Source organism: Gouania willdenowi, chromosome 8 (assembly GCF_900634775.1).
Source record: "Gouania willdenowi chromosome 8, fGouWil2.1, whole genome shotgun sequence".
NCBI classification, from domain to species: Eukaryota; Metazoa; Chordata; class Actinopteri; order Blenniiformes; family Gobiesocidae; genus Gouania; species Gouania willdenowi.
The window spans coordinates 24,032,541-24,047,387 of record NC_041051.1 but is presented as its reverse complement, the minus strand read 5'-3'; the positions used below and the strand labels follow the sequence as shown (position 1 = coordinate 24,047,387).

General features: G+C 36.7%; 1 protein-coding gene across 2 annotated transcripts; it reads right to left on the bottom strand.

Annotated features, from left to right (window-relative positions):
• Positions 1-1,949: 1,949 nt before the first annotated feature.
• copz2 (COPI coat complex subunit zeta 2) lies at positions 1,950-14,177 on the bottom strand. 2 transcript variants are annotated; one of them, XM_028454844.1, is made up of 10 exons: positions 14,032-14,177; positions 11,869-11,937; positions 10,042-10,126; positions 9,806-9,897; positions 8,179-8,234; positions 6,212-6,289; positions 5,946-5,997; positions 4,704-4,742; positions 3,110-3,142; positions 1,950-2,385 (listed from the first exon to the last, which is right to left on the bottom strand). In XM_028454844.1, the coding sequence occupies exons 1-10, from the start codon at positions 14,047-14,049 to the stop codon at positions 2,338-2,340; spliced, it is 570 nt and encodes a 189-aa protein (XP_028310645.1). In that variant the 5' UTR covers positions 14,050-14,177; the 3' UTR covers positions 1,950-2,337. The 2 variants fall into 2 exon arrangements, with proteins under 2 accessions (XP_028310645.1, XP_028310646.1); XM_028454845.1 differs by lacking the exon at positions 3,110-3,142.
• Between the last annotated feature and the right edge of the window lie 670 nt (positions 14,178-14,847).

Here is a 14,847-nt window from a genome sequence, read left to right as displayed (position 1 = left end):
GTGTGTGTGTGTGTGTGTGTGTGTGTGTGTGTGTGTGTGTGTGTGTGTGTGTGTGTGTGTGTGTGTGTGTGTGTGTGTGTGTGTGTGTGTGTGTGTGTGATCTCTGACTCTCAGATACAATATAATATAATTTAGGACAAATGTGGCTGTGAAATGAGAGTAAAGAACAACAACAGGGGTCAAAGGTAATTGTCCGTGTTCTACAGATGATGATAACACGGTTGGTCATAGCGTGGGAAAAAGAATCAATACTAGGTCGTGTCAAAGCACTTTCGCAAAAACCAAATTTGTAATAAAAAAGAAAAAAACACAACAAATCCACATGAACAAGCATTAGCGACAGTGGGAAGAAAAAACTCTCTTTTAACAGTTTTTCTTTAAACAGAAAGAAATTTCCAGATAAAACATTTATCATTGATGATAAACTATGCTTTTATTTACAATAATCAATTATTTAAAACTGCCTGGGATGATAATGTTTCATCTGATAAAGACACTGTAGTAAAAAACACTTTTATTCATCTGTCTACGAGACTCCACATCCCACAATGCAGTGCACCTATTCTGACAAGGTCCATTACAGAGTGTTTACATTCTGTAGCTGACACAGCAATTTTAACCAAATGATTTATTGATCTCTAAGGTCTACACCGTGTCTTTATCTGATCAAAAAAACAAAAAAAAAGATCAGATCCTTTAAATCAGAAATAGCTGTTAAAAAACACACATATATAATCTTTTTTATAACATAAATCTACATATTTTTCTGTGCATCATGCATGGCTTAATGGTTGAGGAAGCAGACTTGTAGTTGGAGAGTTGCTGGTTTAAGTCCCTGAACCCTGACTGCTCCTCATAAATGGATTAAAAGCAGAGACCAGACTTTGTTTTGTACATTATGACAATAAAGATGATGAATCACTCATTTATCCTCTGGATAGATTTTAAGAATTTATTACAAGTTTTAAGCCCAATTTTAGTCTTTTGTGGCCAAAATATTTGTGCTTGTTCAAAGGATTTTTGCCGAGTAAAAAATTATACATATTTTTTGCTTGTTACAAGATACTTTGATTGAATTTAGAATGAGTTTGATTCTTTCTAGTCGGGCTCTTTTTTGTCGTGTAGCTCTGTTGTAATCATGTGACATTATTTCTTACAAACCATAGTTGATCACGTTATCGTGTGTATCATTATCTAAAGTTCACGTTCCATCCCCAAAATTCATGAACTTTTAATAATGGAACTAATAGAAGTCATATAGTGACAGTGATGGATGACGGGTGAGGAACGTAGGTAAGTCAATGTATTGATTGACAAACCAATGAGAAACCAGCTGCCTGACCTTTCGACCAATCACAGGACATGGAGGTCAAAGGTCATCCCACGATCTGATCATCAGGAGATTAGAATAGAGAGGAAAAGAAGGAAAGTAAAGAGGAAGTTATGTATTTTACAAAAATAGTATTAAGGATCAAATCAGTGATTCTCAACTGGTGGGTCGGGACCCAAAAGTGGATCGCGGACAGCTGGTCAAAAATAAATACTTAATATCTCTCATGTTGGACCTGTTTTTTTATTTTGAAAGAAACTTTTCTTTAGACAGGGGCGCTTATGTTTTAAAAAAGATTATATACAGCTATTTTAGAAAAAAAAATTTGTTCGGTGTTTTTTTTTTTTTTTTTAGAATTCAACCAGAGTCGGACACATAAGACTCCAACCAGTGAGCTAACGCTAACGCTAAATGTTTGAAGTTAAATTATAACATGAATCAGTTCAGAACATCATTAAACATGAACTTGAGAACTACTAATCCACTGTGGGATGAATGTTGCTCATTACTAATGTTTGTGAAATAACAAATTAATGGAATCTTCAACAGAAAACGTCAGTTTTTAAATGCATTAGAGCGGTTAAAGTATTTTTTAAAAAGGGAAAAAACGACAAAGATCAAACTTCAACCTCTGGTTTAATGACAGAACACACACACACACAGGTACCATCAGTTTGTTTAGTGTAAAAATAGACATTTCTTATTTTGTTATAAATACAGAAAACATATTTTAATATCCAATTTATATGATAAACATTCGTCATAACAATGATGGATGATTTTTTTTTTTTAAAGCCGTTATTAATAATTCCCTTTAAAGTCGTTCTGTGCATTTATTCAAACAGTGCAACACCAACACTACTTCATTCTGTAACTTCTGTCTCAGCTACATAATAGATATTCCTATCTGTCAAAAGGTTGATGTCATTCCTTCACAACAAATTCATGATGTAACAAACATCCCATGCACACAGACCGTCAGTTATCTCAAATATTAAAGCTTTGCCTCATTTCAGTAAAGACCATTTGATCTGCTCCTTCGCCGACTGCAGAACCTGGAAAATAAATCAAATATAATTTAATTTAATTTAATTTAATTTAATTGTTTCTGTGATTTCAACATGATTGTCAGATGCTTGGTGGAAAAGAAGCTACCACAAATGCATTTAGGCAAGTTTAAGAGATGATGGGATAAACGTTCTGTCTGTGCAGAGTTTGCATGTTCTCCCTTAAACACACAACCTACTACAGCTCTCTGAAGGACCTTGTACAGTACAGAGAAAAAACTACACAAAATGATAGTATAAACCCACAAATTGAGAGAAAACCAAATAAAATGATTGAAAAAAAAAAAAAAAAAAACCACAATTACAGAAGTAACCCACAAAATAACAAAACACATAAAATGACAGAAAAACCATTAAAAAGACAACAACAACACACAAAGTTAGAGAATATACTAAATCACACCTAGAACACAGGAAAATCAACAGATACACAAAATTTGAGAAAAACATACATTAGAAACACACACAATAATAGAAACTCACACAACTACAAAAAACAACACAAAATGAGGAAAAACCCCACAAAACAATAACAAAACACACAAAAGAAGAGAAAAACACAACACAAAATGGAAGTAAAAACCCACTAGTTGAGAGAAAACCAAATAGAAGAAACCCACAGGGTGCTTGTTGCTCATTGTTAGTCAGAATTCAGGTGAAACATGTTGTGTTACAGAGCGAAGGGTTGCAGTGAGTGACAGGAAACACTTACGTTAGTGGTCAGAGCCAGTTTCTCTGTTAGATGCTGTCGAGGATGAAGCAGAAAAAAAACAAACCAAGCAGAAGTAATTCTTTAAATGGAGCAAAAGAAAAGCCGATACACACAGAAAGCAACGCTCTCCTTCTAAACAGCAGATGGAATTTGGAGAATGCAGTTTATAAAAAGTTACTTATCAGGACAGATAAACACAGATTACCATTAAATCTGTGATTTATTCATATGAAATGTACTGTACTTCTAAACTTTTGTCCTGCAGAGAACAAACAGCGAGAGGAGCTTTAGAATCAAAGGCCATCTTTGCTGTTCGTAAACACATTAGGATGAATGTTTGTGACAACTCATAAAAAAAAAAAAGTGTATGAGACATTTCTGCACCGTTAACAGTGTTTAACATGATGACATTACATATGCTGATTTTCATCTTAGTTTGTTTCACTCTAAAAATGGCATTTCAGTCTGAACTCAAAGTTCTGAGTGAGTTTCATTCAGATTTCTACAACCTGCTATTTTTATTTGCGTCAACTTGAAATAAGTAGGTTTCTGGTGATGCTGTGCGTCTGACGCAATGACACGTCCACCTTTTCTAGAAAAATGTGTGTGGGAAAAACACATCTGCTTTTGCTTATTTTTATACTTTCTGCTAACTTGAAATCTCAAATTAAAGTTTAGTTTGCCTAATAACAAGTTAAGGTTACTACAAAGAAGAGTAATTTTCAATAAACAATAGTATAAGTCTAGAAGTGGAGTGGTGGCCAGGTCGCTGGTTCAAACCCAACTGCGGCTCATCGCTTTGGGCCCTTGAGCAAAGATGTCCACCCTCTATCTGCCTCTCAGAGGGCAGAAGGGAAGGAAAGATGGAGAGGAGCAGTATTTTACTGGAAACTTTAAGTTGACATGCCTTCATTTTACAATGGACGAATGCAAAACATTGGTTTTAAGTCTGTGAGACTTAAAATAATTATGTTAATTGAACTGAACTCATTTATCTGTTAGAACACCTGTTTCACAGTGAAAAATATTGTTTTTTTTTTTTTAAAGGTGTGTGATTCGCTTCCTTCAGCCCATTCTCAAACTTGCAATGAGCCATATCTTTTACAGTTGGAGCCACTTTTTGTGCTTGTTTGAACAGAATAGATTAATTGAAATAAAAATAATGTAACTAATTCCATTTTAGAAGAAAAGGCCCATCATATTGTGAAAATTGCATGTAAATGGGATATTTTTCAAAAAATATGTATGAAACACTAAATCAAGTGTAACCACTCAATTGAATTTGTCATTATTATTATCATTATTAATGAAAATCATCATCATCATAAACAGAATATGATTATTAATAATAATAATAATAATAATACCATTTCTGTTTCCATAATATATCTTTTGTCTCTTTTCTGAGGCCCTGCTGTCCTCAGAATGCCCAGTCCTTCGTGGTTAATCATGTCTACTCCTTTATAATATCAGATTTTATTGTCAAACTGTTGACAATTTTACTGATTCTTTTGTTGTTGTTTTCTACGTACAAACACGTGTCAATTTCATACGTTCATAAACATTTTGATAGAGAGAGACGGAGAGAGATTACCTGAGTCACACTTTGTTCCCCTAATGGAATCTCATCCGTCTGCGTAAAGAAAAACACGTCATTAAAGAAACCGAAAACACAACACGACAAAAGCAGACAACGGGAAATCCACATTCTGTTCATCATGACTTCCATGTTTACCGTAACCACCTCCAGGAGGAACACAACAGACGGATGTGTAGGTAACGTGACATTTTACTGTAATTCTTACTGCAGCACAACGACATGTTTGTTCTTTGATTTCTGTTTGTGTTTGAAGAAACAATATCGCGCCCATGGTTATACTCCAGCTTTGCACCATGCCAAGGTTGTAACAATAGTGCGCTTGTCCAGACCAGTAGTAAAGATAGTGGGTTTGCCTCCATTTTAGCAACATTTCAAGAGTTCTTGTGCAAAAACACAAACGTATTTTGGGAAAACAATGAACGAAGGTTTGTAATTTAATCTCTGCAAAGCGCCGTTATCACAGTAAAAAAAACTAAATTTTGAAAAAAATGAAATGGTTTTTATAGGGCCCTATATACCTGCTTATCTTTATCTGATAACAGGGTTCTGTTTAGGGGTGGGAACCTCTGGTATGCGATATGACAATACTGCGATTATTGATATTTTGGTCAGAAATCAATCTGCGATAATCTATGACATAACAAGAAAAAAAAAAGATTCAATGAAAAAATATAATTTTTATTTTATATCTCTGAAAGACAATAAATTGAAAGTGTCCTATGAACAGTGACACAATTTTAGTGCAACATTTCTGTAAATAAGTGTCAACATACCAATGTAAACGAATAAGTATCTCCAATAGTGCTTTCTTACCAGTGACACCATTATAGTGCAATATTCCAGTGAACAATATATTGGTTCCTTCAACGGTGACAAAATGTCTGTGAAGACGTACCTGCTCATGTTAGTGAAAAAACAGAAAAGGTTTTGAAAATAATAAAATAAATCTTAAATGGAAAAAAATAATAATGTAAATTATTTTTTTAAATCGATACTTAGCGTGAGCATATCAATAATCAATAATCGATCGTGCAAAATAATGTTGCGATATGTTGCCGTATCGAGATATTGTTACTTCTAGTTCTGTTGCCATTCCAATTACCTATATTCACTCATTCACTATCTTCTTCCATAACGTTCCTCTCTCACAGGAGGCTCTGACTGAAGCTGGCATCAGCAGAAAAGAAAAGGGGAGGAGGAGGAGGAGTTGTGCTGGGTGACAGTCACTTATCTTACCCTGTAGTTGACCTTCTGTAGAACCTGCTGAGGGTCACTCTCAAGAATCACCCTGAAGAGTTCAAACAAACAATTAGCATTAACCATCATCATGTTGTTTACTGAATGCAGCACTTACTGTAGTGCGACTTTCAAACAAACATTTGCATGTTATTCTGATATTCCTTCATGTGGTGTTGAGTCTGAGTAATGCATTACAGGTGTACGGATAGCGTTCCAGGTGTTAACACATGCTAAATCCTAGTTTTGTGTGTGTGAACCCTTACCCTCCATCAATTATTTCATCCACGACCAGGAACGCTCCTTCCATGTTCTCCAAAAGGCACCTTCGCTCAATGTTTTTTCTGCAGCGTTAAAAATTATGATGGAAAAAAGACAGAAGTAATTAACTCAATGCTGAGGCTGCTTTCACAGTGTGTGTGTGTGTGTGTGTGTGTGTGTGTGTGTTCTCCCTGTACAGGCAGCTAAGACATGTTCAAACTTGGTCACCTTGGTCAGTTTCTCCAAATATTCACACACGCCTCCTATTTACTGCTTCATGTGTGTGTATTGGTTTGGTGGCTACTCGCACGGCTGCCTGTTAACTCGACGTCCAAGGTGTGAATTCAGCAGAAACATTCCAACTTATCTGAAATCAGTAGAATTTGCTGCTCTGATTGGCTCTAGACTTCAGCTGCATGTTCACATGGGAACAAACGAAGATGACTTTACAGAGAAGCGAACGCCTAGAACAGATTAAAGCGCTCCAGGCTTTGCGTGTGTGAACGTGCCCGAACATCAATGTGGATCCATGATTTTAGAACATGCAAGGACCGACCTCAACATGCGTAGCCTTTTTCTTAAACTGCATTAAAGCAACTGTGTAAATATTCACTTTAGTTACACATTAATATGAAGGGACTCCAATTTTACATGATCACGGAAAATTGACTTAAAGGGCCCATGTTATGCTAAATTAACTTTTCTGTGCTTTAAACATCATAAAGTGATATTAGGGCTTTAAACACATGCACAAAGTGTTTTTTTTTCATTGATTCCGTCAATCGTTAGTTAGAGGGTGATTTGCTCCTTTCTTACTGCAGGGTGAGCCCAAACACCTCGCTCCAATTTGATGACGCGTTCCCACTTTGATGACGAATTTGACGTGGCACTGAGCTGGAGAAGCCACGCCTCCAGAAAGCTCACTGTCGTGATTGACATGTAAACAAACACGTCCACGAAGGTGAGCATTTCAGCATCCTTCATGAAGTGCTATGTATGTATTTTCTACAGTCTATGTATGTACCGGTGAATGCCCCGCCCCCACACTCTGTCTTGTGTTTATAAAGCAGTGTGAGCTCGGCTACGGGGAGGAGGAAGTCAGTGCCCCGTCTATAGACACGCCCACTCATGAATATGCATAAGTAGCCTGTTTGTGTAGAGTTGCTCAGAAAGTGACTTTTCAGAGGCTAAAACTCTGGAAAACAGGTGAGTTTGGGAAAATAAACCTCAAATACTATGTTTTTGGGTTCTTAGAACAAATGGAAATGAGTGAAAAATAGCATGACATGGGACCTTTAAAACATGGAATTCAAGTTCTGAAAAGGAAAAATCATTCTGAACATTTTTAAATCAGGCCCCGATATGACACAAATATCTCACACGCATGCACATGCTATGTATCTCAGAAAACGAGTAACTGAATATCATTAGGTTTATTTTGCTCATAATCTTGTGCTATGTTTTTTGTGCAAAACTTGAGGGTTATTCGCTTGTTGGCGAATGGAAATATCTATATGACACGAACTAAACTCACAATTTTCAATGGTATTTTTCCTATAAGACAGGTGGCTGAGGGTCTAGCAAACAGACATGTCAGATTTCTGGTGTCGGGATGTTAAATAAACTCATCTGAACAGGATTAGACGATGAAACGGAAAAGTGTAAAAAATCTAAAACCCTACACATTACATTTTTAATCATGATGTTTGATGGATGGGGGGCATTGGTTGGCCACTAATGCTCACTAGTGTACGGAATACTTTTCCACATCTCTTTAAGTCACATTCTGCGTTCTTAAAGCCATTGTTTCCATAGTAACCACATTAGGTTAAAGTGTTTGTTTTACATTGATGCAATCAGCTGAGGTGATATTGCTGACAACAATCTAATCTGTAGAGTCATTCAGAGGAAAAAAATGCTGACGATCTCTGATCTCCATTACGTGTGTGATGCAGAATAATAGAAAACATACCTGAGGATGTGACTGAGCGAGTCAAAGAGACAGTTGAGCACTGCCATAAGCATCAGCTAAAAAAAGAGAGAAACAGACAGTAACATGGTTTTATTCAACATCTGGCACAAGTTAATGTGCCAATATTTTTTGTAAAGTGTCTATATATACAGTGTGTATATATATATATATATATATTAATTGTAATATTGCTCTCTATCATTTAAATTTACCATCATGTCCCAATGCATGCACTGTTTGGCAAGCACTCAAAAGTCAGCCAAATATTTAATGTAATGAAATTTTATGTAATGGATCAAAAAACTAAATGTATTTAAAATGTCACATTTCTTACTTTTATATGGCCTTAACTAGGGATGTAACGATTAATCGTAAGGCAGTTAAAAATTGATTCATAGGTATCACGGTTGATATTGATTTTCTGGAAATTGATTCACAGTACTTTATTTAAACAGCAGAGGGGGCTATATATTTATTCTTCTCTTGTCCAAATGCTGAGGCGGCGGGCGGAATCTACTACTACTTTCTTTCTGGCCGCCTTCTTAAACATATTCATAAATGATTCCTTACCCCTTTAGCACTGAAAGAATATCTGTAATGTTACGTGCAAATCTGTAAAAGTCACATTTTTCTATTAGCTTTGTCTGCTAGCATAGCATCTCTTCTTCACTGCACAGAATAGCTGCATGGCAACCGACCACTGGGTTACCAGCGCCCTCTGCTGGTCCAAACAAATATCTGACGTAACTACATGGCAATGACTGTTTTTTTTTTTTTTTAAAAGTCCAATTGTTAAGGCACAAAAAACAATTTCAGTTGCACTTTTAAAAAGAAAAAGAACTATTATGCAGTTTTGCATTGTTTATTATAGAACCAGAATTTAAATTAATAGGCTTCTTCTTCATTTGTATTATTCCTTTATTTCATTCAAGATTTATTTTTAGTTAAATTGCATTGTTTTGAATAGTTTATCAAGGGATTATTTTGACAATGAAAAGTAAAAGGAAAATAATACAGTATTTTCTAGTTTTTTTTTTTCCCAAAAAAAATAAAGGAACATTTTTCAGTCATCATTTGTATACATTCCCATTTTGTAAAATAAATCGTGAGAGAATCGTGTCGTGAACCCAGTATCGTGAATCGAATCGTATCGGGAGTTGAGTGAATCGTTACATCCCTAGCCTTAACTACTGTTATTGTTTATGCTTTGACAAACATCTACAGTAGATGTGCGTAACACTGCCCCCTACATGGAAGCACGGGTACAGACGGCCTCTTTGTGCGATTTTTATTTGTAGTTATGATGCATGTAAACATAGACATACAAGCAATAACACAGGAAACAACAAAGACTTTTTAGTAGTTGTAGTTGTTTTGCAAATTTCTGTGTTTTCTGTATTTTTGGATTCATTTGTCATATGTTTTAAGTCATTTTGTATATTTTTGTTATTGTTTTGTATGTTGAGAGTTATGTGTGTTTTGGAGCATTTTTTAGCATTTTGTTCATTTTTTTAACCGTCTTATATGTTTTAGGAGTACATTTGTGTATTTCGGTTGTCCTTTTGTGCAATATTTGTTCATTTTGGAGTCATTCTATGAGTACCCTTTAAGGCTCGTTGACTTGTACCTCGTTCTCCTGAGAACTTCCCACCACGTAGAAGAAAAGATCAATACTGCTCTTATAGACGATGGTCATGCCTTCCAAGAACGCTATTTCATCTACAGCGGAAAGGAGAGGCAGATTAAGTGACATCATCAAGTTTGTTGCACACAGTATTTTCCGCTGTCAAAGACATTTTTCTGTGAGGGGGAGAAGCTATTAGAAAGCAGCTGAGATAGAGAATAGTGAACGGTGGTACTTACCGTCAGCCTTATACGTCTTGTTGAAAACATTCTTTTCAAAGCTCCTCTGCTCCTTTATTGAAGGGTAAAGCTCAGGATCGTAGTACTAAAGTAGAAAATGAAAAGTGTTAGCAAAAGTTAATTTAGCATTAAGAAGGATTTCCACGGCTAAAGTAGGGTACCGGTACACTGAGATCAAAATGTTCCACTAGGAAATCCAGAGTTCCAAGTTTCCTTGAATGCAGCATTGCGTGTTTCTCAGTCAGCTGCTTATTAAATGGCTACATTCCGTTACACGTCACAAATCTCCAGGTTATGAATCGGGAGTCGTCGTCTTTCCTCATTGACCAAGTTTAATATTACCAATTAGAAACAACTTCTTCATTTCCGATATAAACCAATATTGCAGCCTTGCCTATTGGCCGATACCAATTATTGTGTTTTCCTTTAATAAAAAATAATGACTTATTTTGTAGTGTGGAATGTTAGAAAAGGCTTGATCAAATGAAGTCACTCAAACAAGGAACAATAGTCAGCAACAGTAGGTATGAGAAAAACTGACCCATTTATTAGTAACCAATTGGTTACATGAATTTTAACCTTAAAGATAGTATCTACAGTATTCTACAATTGAATACAATAAATAAAAAATTAATTTGGGAGGAAAAAACTAATAATAATAATAATATCGGAAAATCCGGAAATTTTAATCCGATATTCGTTTTCAGGCTAATATTTGACCGATATCGGATCTGAACACCCTATTACCGATTGTTGACTCCGCCCCTTTTAGAACCAACCACCAGGACAAATTCACTCTGAACAAACCTCAGACTAGGGCTGGGCGATATGGACCAAAACTCATATCTCACTCATTTTTCTCAAAATAGCGACACACGATATAAATCTCGATAATTTTATTTCAAATAAAGTCTGATTAGAAAGGCAATTCTGGGTTGAATTTGCTGATCCAAATGCCACAGACTCATTTATTAACAAACAGCTGCACAACATGTGCCACTTTTGTCTTCTTCTCCTCTAAGGGACAGCACGTGTGAGAGAGTATTCTAGTGTGGCTTGTTTAGTGGAAGGTCTGGATTAGGAGATTACAGGAGATATTGTAATTCTTTTATATGCCCAAAAGAGAAAACTTGACATATCACCCAGCTCTACCTCAGACCACAAGATCATCTGATGAAACAGATGATAATCAGGAGGTTTCCGTCCTTGGTCGGGAAGGAGTAAAATCGGGACATAAACAGAATTATTGTTGAAGGTGCAGTCTGCAACTCTTGTAAAAGTGACTTTTTGTCATATTTGCTAAAGCTGTCACTATGTAAGGACAGCTTTACATCAAACTAGTAGTTTGTGTGAAAAAAGCAGATTGCCAGAACGGACCGTGACCGAGCAAAAAGAACCAATCAGAGCCAGGATTGTGTTTGATGGACTGTTTGATGGACTTACAGCAGCCTCTGTGTGGCTGCTGTAAGTGACGCTGAGTTGTTGCTGCTGCTGAGGTGTGTGCACATAGAAAGAGAAGCGCTGCAGTAATATTATTTTAACAGAGCATGTTACATTACTGTGATGTTGCTGTTTGACTAACGTTAGCTTGTTAGCTCCTCTGAGGGAATGACTTTGGAAAGTTTGGAGGCAGGGCAAGAGAGCAGCGGGGAGGGAGGGGGAGAGAGGGATTTGAGAGTGGCGGACTGCACCTTTAAGTGGCCAATTCTTCCATCCCGGGGATGGACTGGGAACCTTTCCCTGACACGTGCTTGATGAGGTGATGATGATGATCCTGTTATAATTTAGACCAATATGGAACACATGCATAGGTCACGTCAAACATACCTTTGACAGAAGTCTGTTGCCATCATTGTCTAGAATGAGAACAGCCTTTACAGTGTGGAGTGACGGTTCCTGCAAAAAATCCAAAATAGAAAACTGATTATTATGGTTTTTTTAGGTTATTTTCAGGAAATGCTGATTTAACCCAAAACAAACCAACAGCAAAGGAAAACATGCACATTTTCAAACATGAACTCTGTTTTAAGTTTACTGTTGAAATGCTTCACCAACTCGTTCCAACGCTTAGTTTCTTTGACTAATCAGTGGAGAAGACTTTGTAGAATCGGGACGAAGTTCTGTTATGCACTGACTTGAACTCATACACAGTCAGAGTGTATCGCAGAACTTAGACCAAAGACATAGAACATTTAAAGTCCAAACATTCCTGGAACGCAGAATAAACCACAACGTAATGACAAGAGCCCGGAAAATAGGCGAGCACATGTTAAAGAACAGAATCAAAGTAAATCTCCTTTGATCTTATAATGTCAGAACTTTTCCAAAAGGTAGAACAGTCGAGTGGAACCAACGATATTCACTGCTGCCTTTTTAATGGTTTTATCTCATTTGAAAAGGCCACATATTATTCTCCATAAAAACAATTATGGGTTATTGCATCTTCATAAAAACTGCTTCTCATTGCTTTTTTATACAATTCCACTTGGAATTTGAATTAACGTCTACAGAGAAGGTCTCGGTCAGTTTGAAATGTAGTTTAATAGCTTTGCCATTTAGAAATAAATGCACAACCCCAAAAGAGTTCGACTCCACCAACTAACTATACAAACAAAAAAGTGAAGTGTTATTCACACAGAAATTGATGTAGTAAACTAAACTTCATCACGTGTATTTCATATAAACCGTTTAAATGGTGTCAGTCTATAGATTAGAGGCTGTGACATGTGGCTAATTGTGTGTGCACCCCAAAGTAAATGCACAAAATGACTCCAAAAACATACACAATGACAGAAAAATACAGTAACACAAAACGTACAAGAGCACAACGGCACACAAAAACATTTAAAAAATATATATACTAATTAAGAGAAAAAACTGACTCCAAACACCCAAAATGACAACAAAAATATACAGAAATTATTACAGACACACAAAAAAAAAGAAAATACAAAACTAGAGAACATTTTACAAAATCACCGCAAAATACACTTTTTTCTTCCAAAAAACAAAATAAAAATATACAAAACAACAACAAAAGCCCTTTTGTTGTTCATTCCTGTGTAAACACTCAGGTTTATCATTATCATTGTGTCTTTGTACGACCCCAATCTAAGGAGGTAGAAATGCAGTAATCCTCGTAAACCTAAAGGTGTGAATAAATACTATCACAGAGTAGATAACAGCTGGAATCCAGCCCATGTACTGTAGTTGGCTGCACATGACCACAAAGTTCTCCTTTCACTTGAAGCTTTAACTCTAGTTCATATTTTGCATGAGTAAATGTGTGTGAGGGTAGGGAGGTTGTATTTGAGTAAGTTTATGGGTGCACGGCTTCATAAATAGGAATAGAGGGAATGTGTGAGGCTCAGAGAGAGAGAGAGAGTATAGATAGTCTGCCCATGCATACATATATATATATATATATATGTAGATATTCCCTTTTAACACGTATAACTTAATTGTAAATGTTGTTCTACACAAACATATATATATATATATATATATATATATATATATATATATATAGTGAATCTTTATTTCATACTTATTCTTTTCGTTCTATGTCACACTTGCTTTTGGAATGTTAACTTGTTTGTCATCATGCCAATAAAGCTGTTTTGAATTGAAATTGTGACGAGAGAGAGAGAGAGAGAGAGAGAGAGAGAGAGAGAGAGAGAGAGAACGTGGACGTGGCACCTTGTCCACGTCAGTGCGCACACGCATAGAGCGATCCCACATCACCTGTGGATGAACCGCAGGACTGTGTCCGTGTAAATAACCCTGTACCACACTTTGACCCAGTGCTACTTTAAAACAACACGTTAGACACGTCCTGACCAGGCCTGTTACACCAATGTTCCACCTTCTTTGCCTCTGCAGCCTGTAGCAGCAGCCAAAGCTCTCTTCCACTGCGCGTCTTTTGACCCTCACGGGTTGCCATAAATGTTCGGCCCGTTGATGTGGATGTAAAAGTTCCCGTTCACTCACCAGGGACGTGGTCTCCATGGTGGTCCGCTGCTCGCTCAGTGTTGACGTGGACAGCTCTGAGCTGTCACACCGAGAGCTCGCACTATTCGACGGAGGCGTACACGCGCGCTCCCGCACCCAGTACAGCCAATCAAATGTGAGAGCAAGAGCCACATGTGGAGCGGCGAGCGCGTTCCCGACAGGCTGCCTCTACTTCCGGTTTCTTCTGTTCTGGCCTTCCAAATTAAAAGCTTCAGTGCTTTTATTTCTTAAACGTCGCTTTAACTTGTCCGTGTGTTATCAAAGCGCTTTACAGTCACTCACACAGAAGCTGAACTTCAGTGTGTCGGTAAATTTGTGTCTTTATTATTCACTCAAATCAAATTTTTCTTTGATTGAAAATATTCATTTTTGATTGAAGTAAACTTTTTTTGATCGTAAAGGGTTTTTTTTTTTTTTTTATTGAAGTGATTTTTTTTTTTTTTTTGATTGAAAAGTTTTTAGTTTTTTTTTTTATTATTGAATAACAAAGACACAAATCTACATATTTTAGCCTCGTACCAAAAGTCATGCCAATGGTTCTTATTGATCAGCCTTTTAGCACTGCAGACAGGGCTGGTTGTAGGCAAGCATATATGAGGGGGCAGTCAGAAATGTTTAGGGGGCATCATATGTACACATCATGCTCCAGCACTTTGTTTACCCTGTGCTTATAGTAACAGTGTTTTCTTCATTGAATTGGGCTGTTAGCTACTGTATTGTGTCCAACCCCAACCTCGAGAAGTGGATTGCACTTAGTCAGGCCTCTACCTTCAGACCTGTCCAACTTGGGTGTCC

Excerpts from the sequence above, each read along its gene's own strand:
- copz2 (XM_028454844.1), bottom strand. Across the intron at positions 4,743-5,945 it reads TACAGAAGGTCAACTACAGG|ACGGATGAGATTCCATTAGG; the intron begins GTAAGATAAGTG and ends TTCTTTACGCAG. Across the intron at positions 2,386-3,109 it reads AACTGGCTCTGACCACTAAC|GTTCTGCAGTCGGCGAAGGA; the intron begins GTAAGTGTTTCC and ends TTTATTTTCCAG.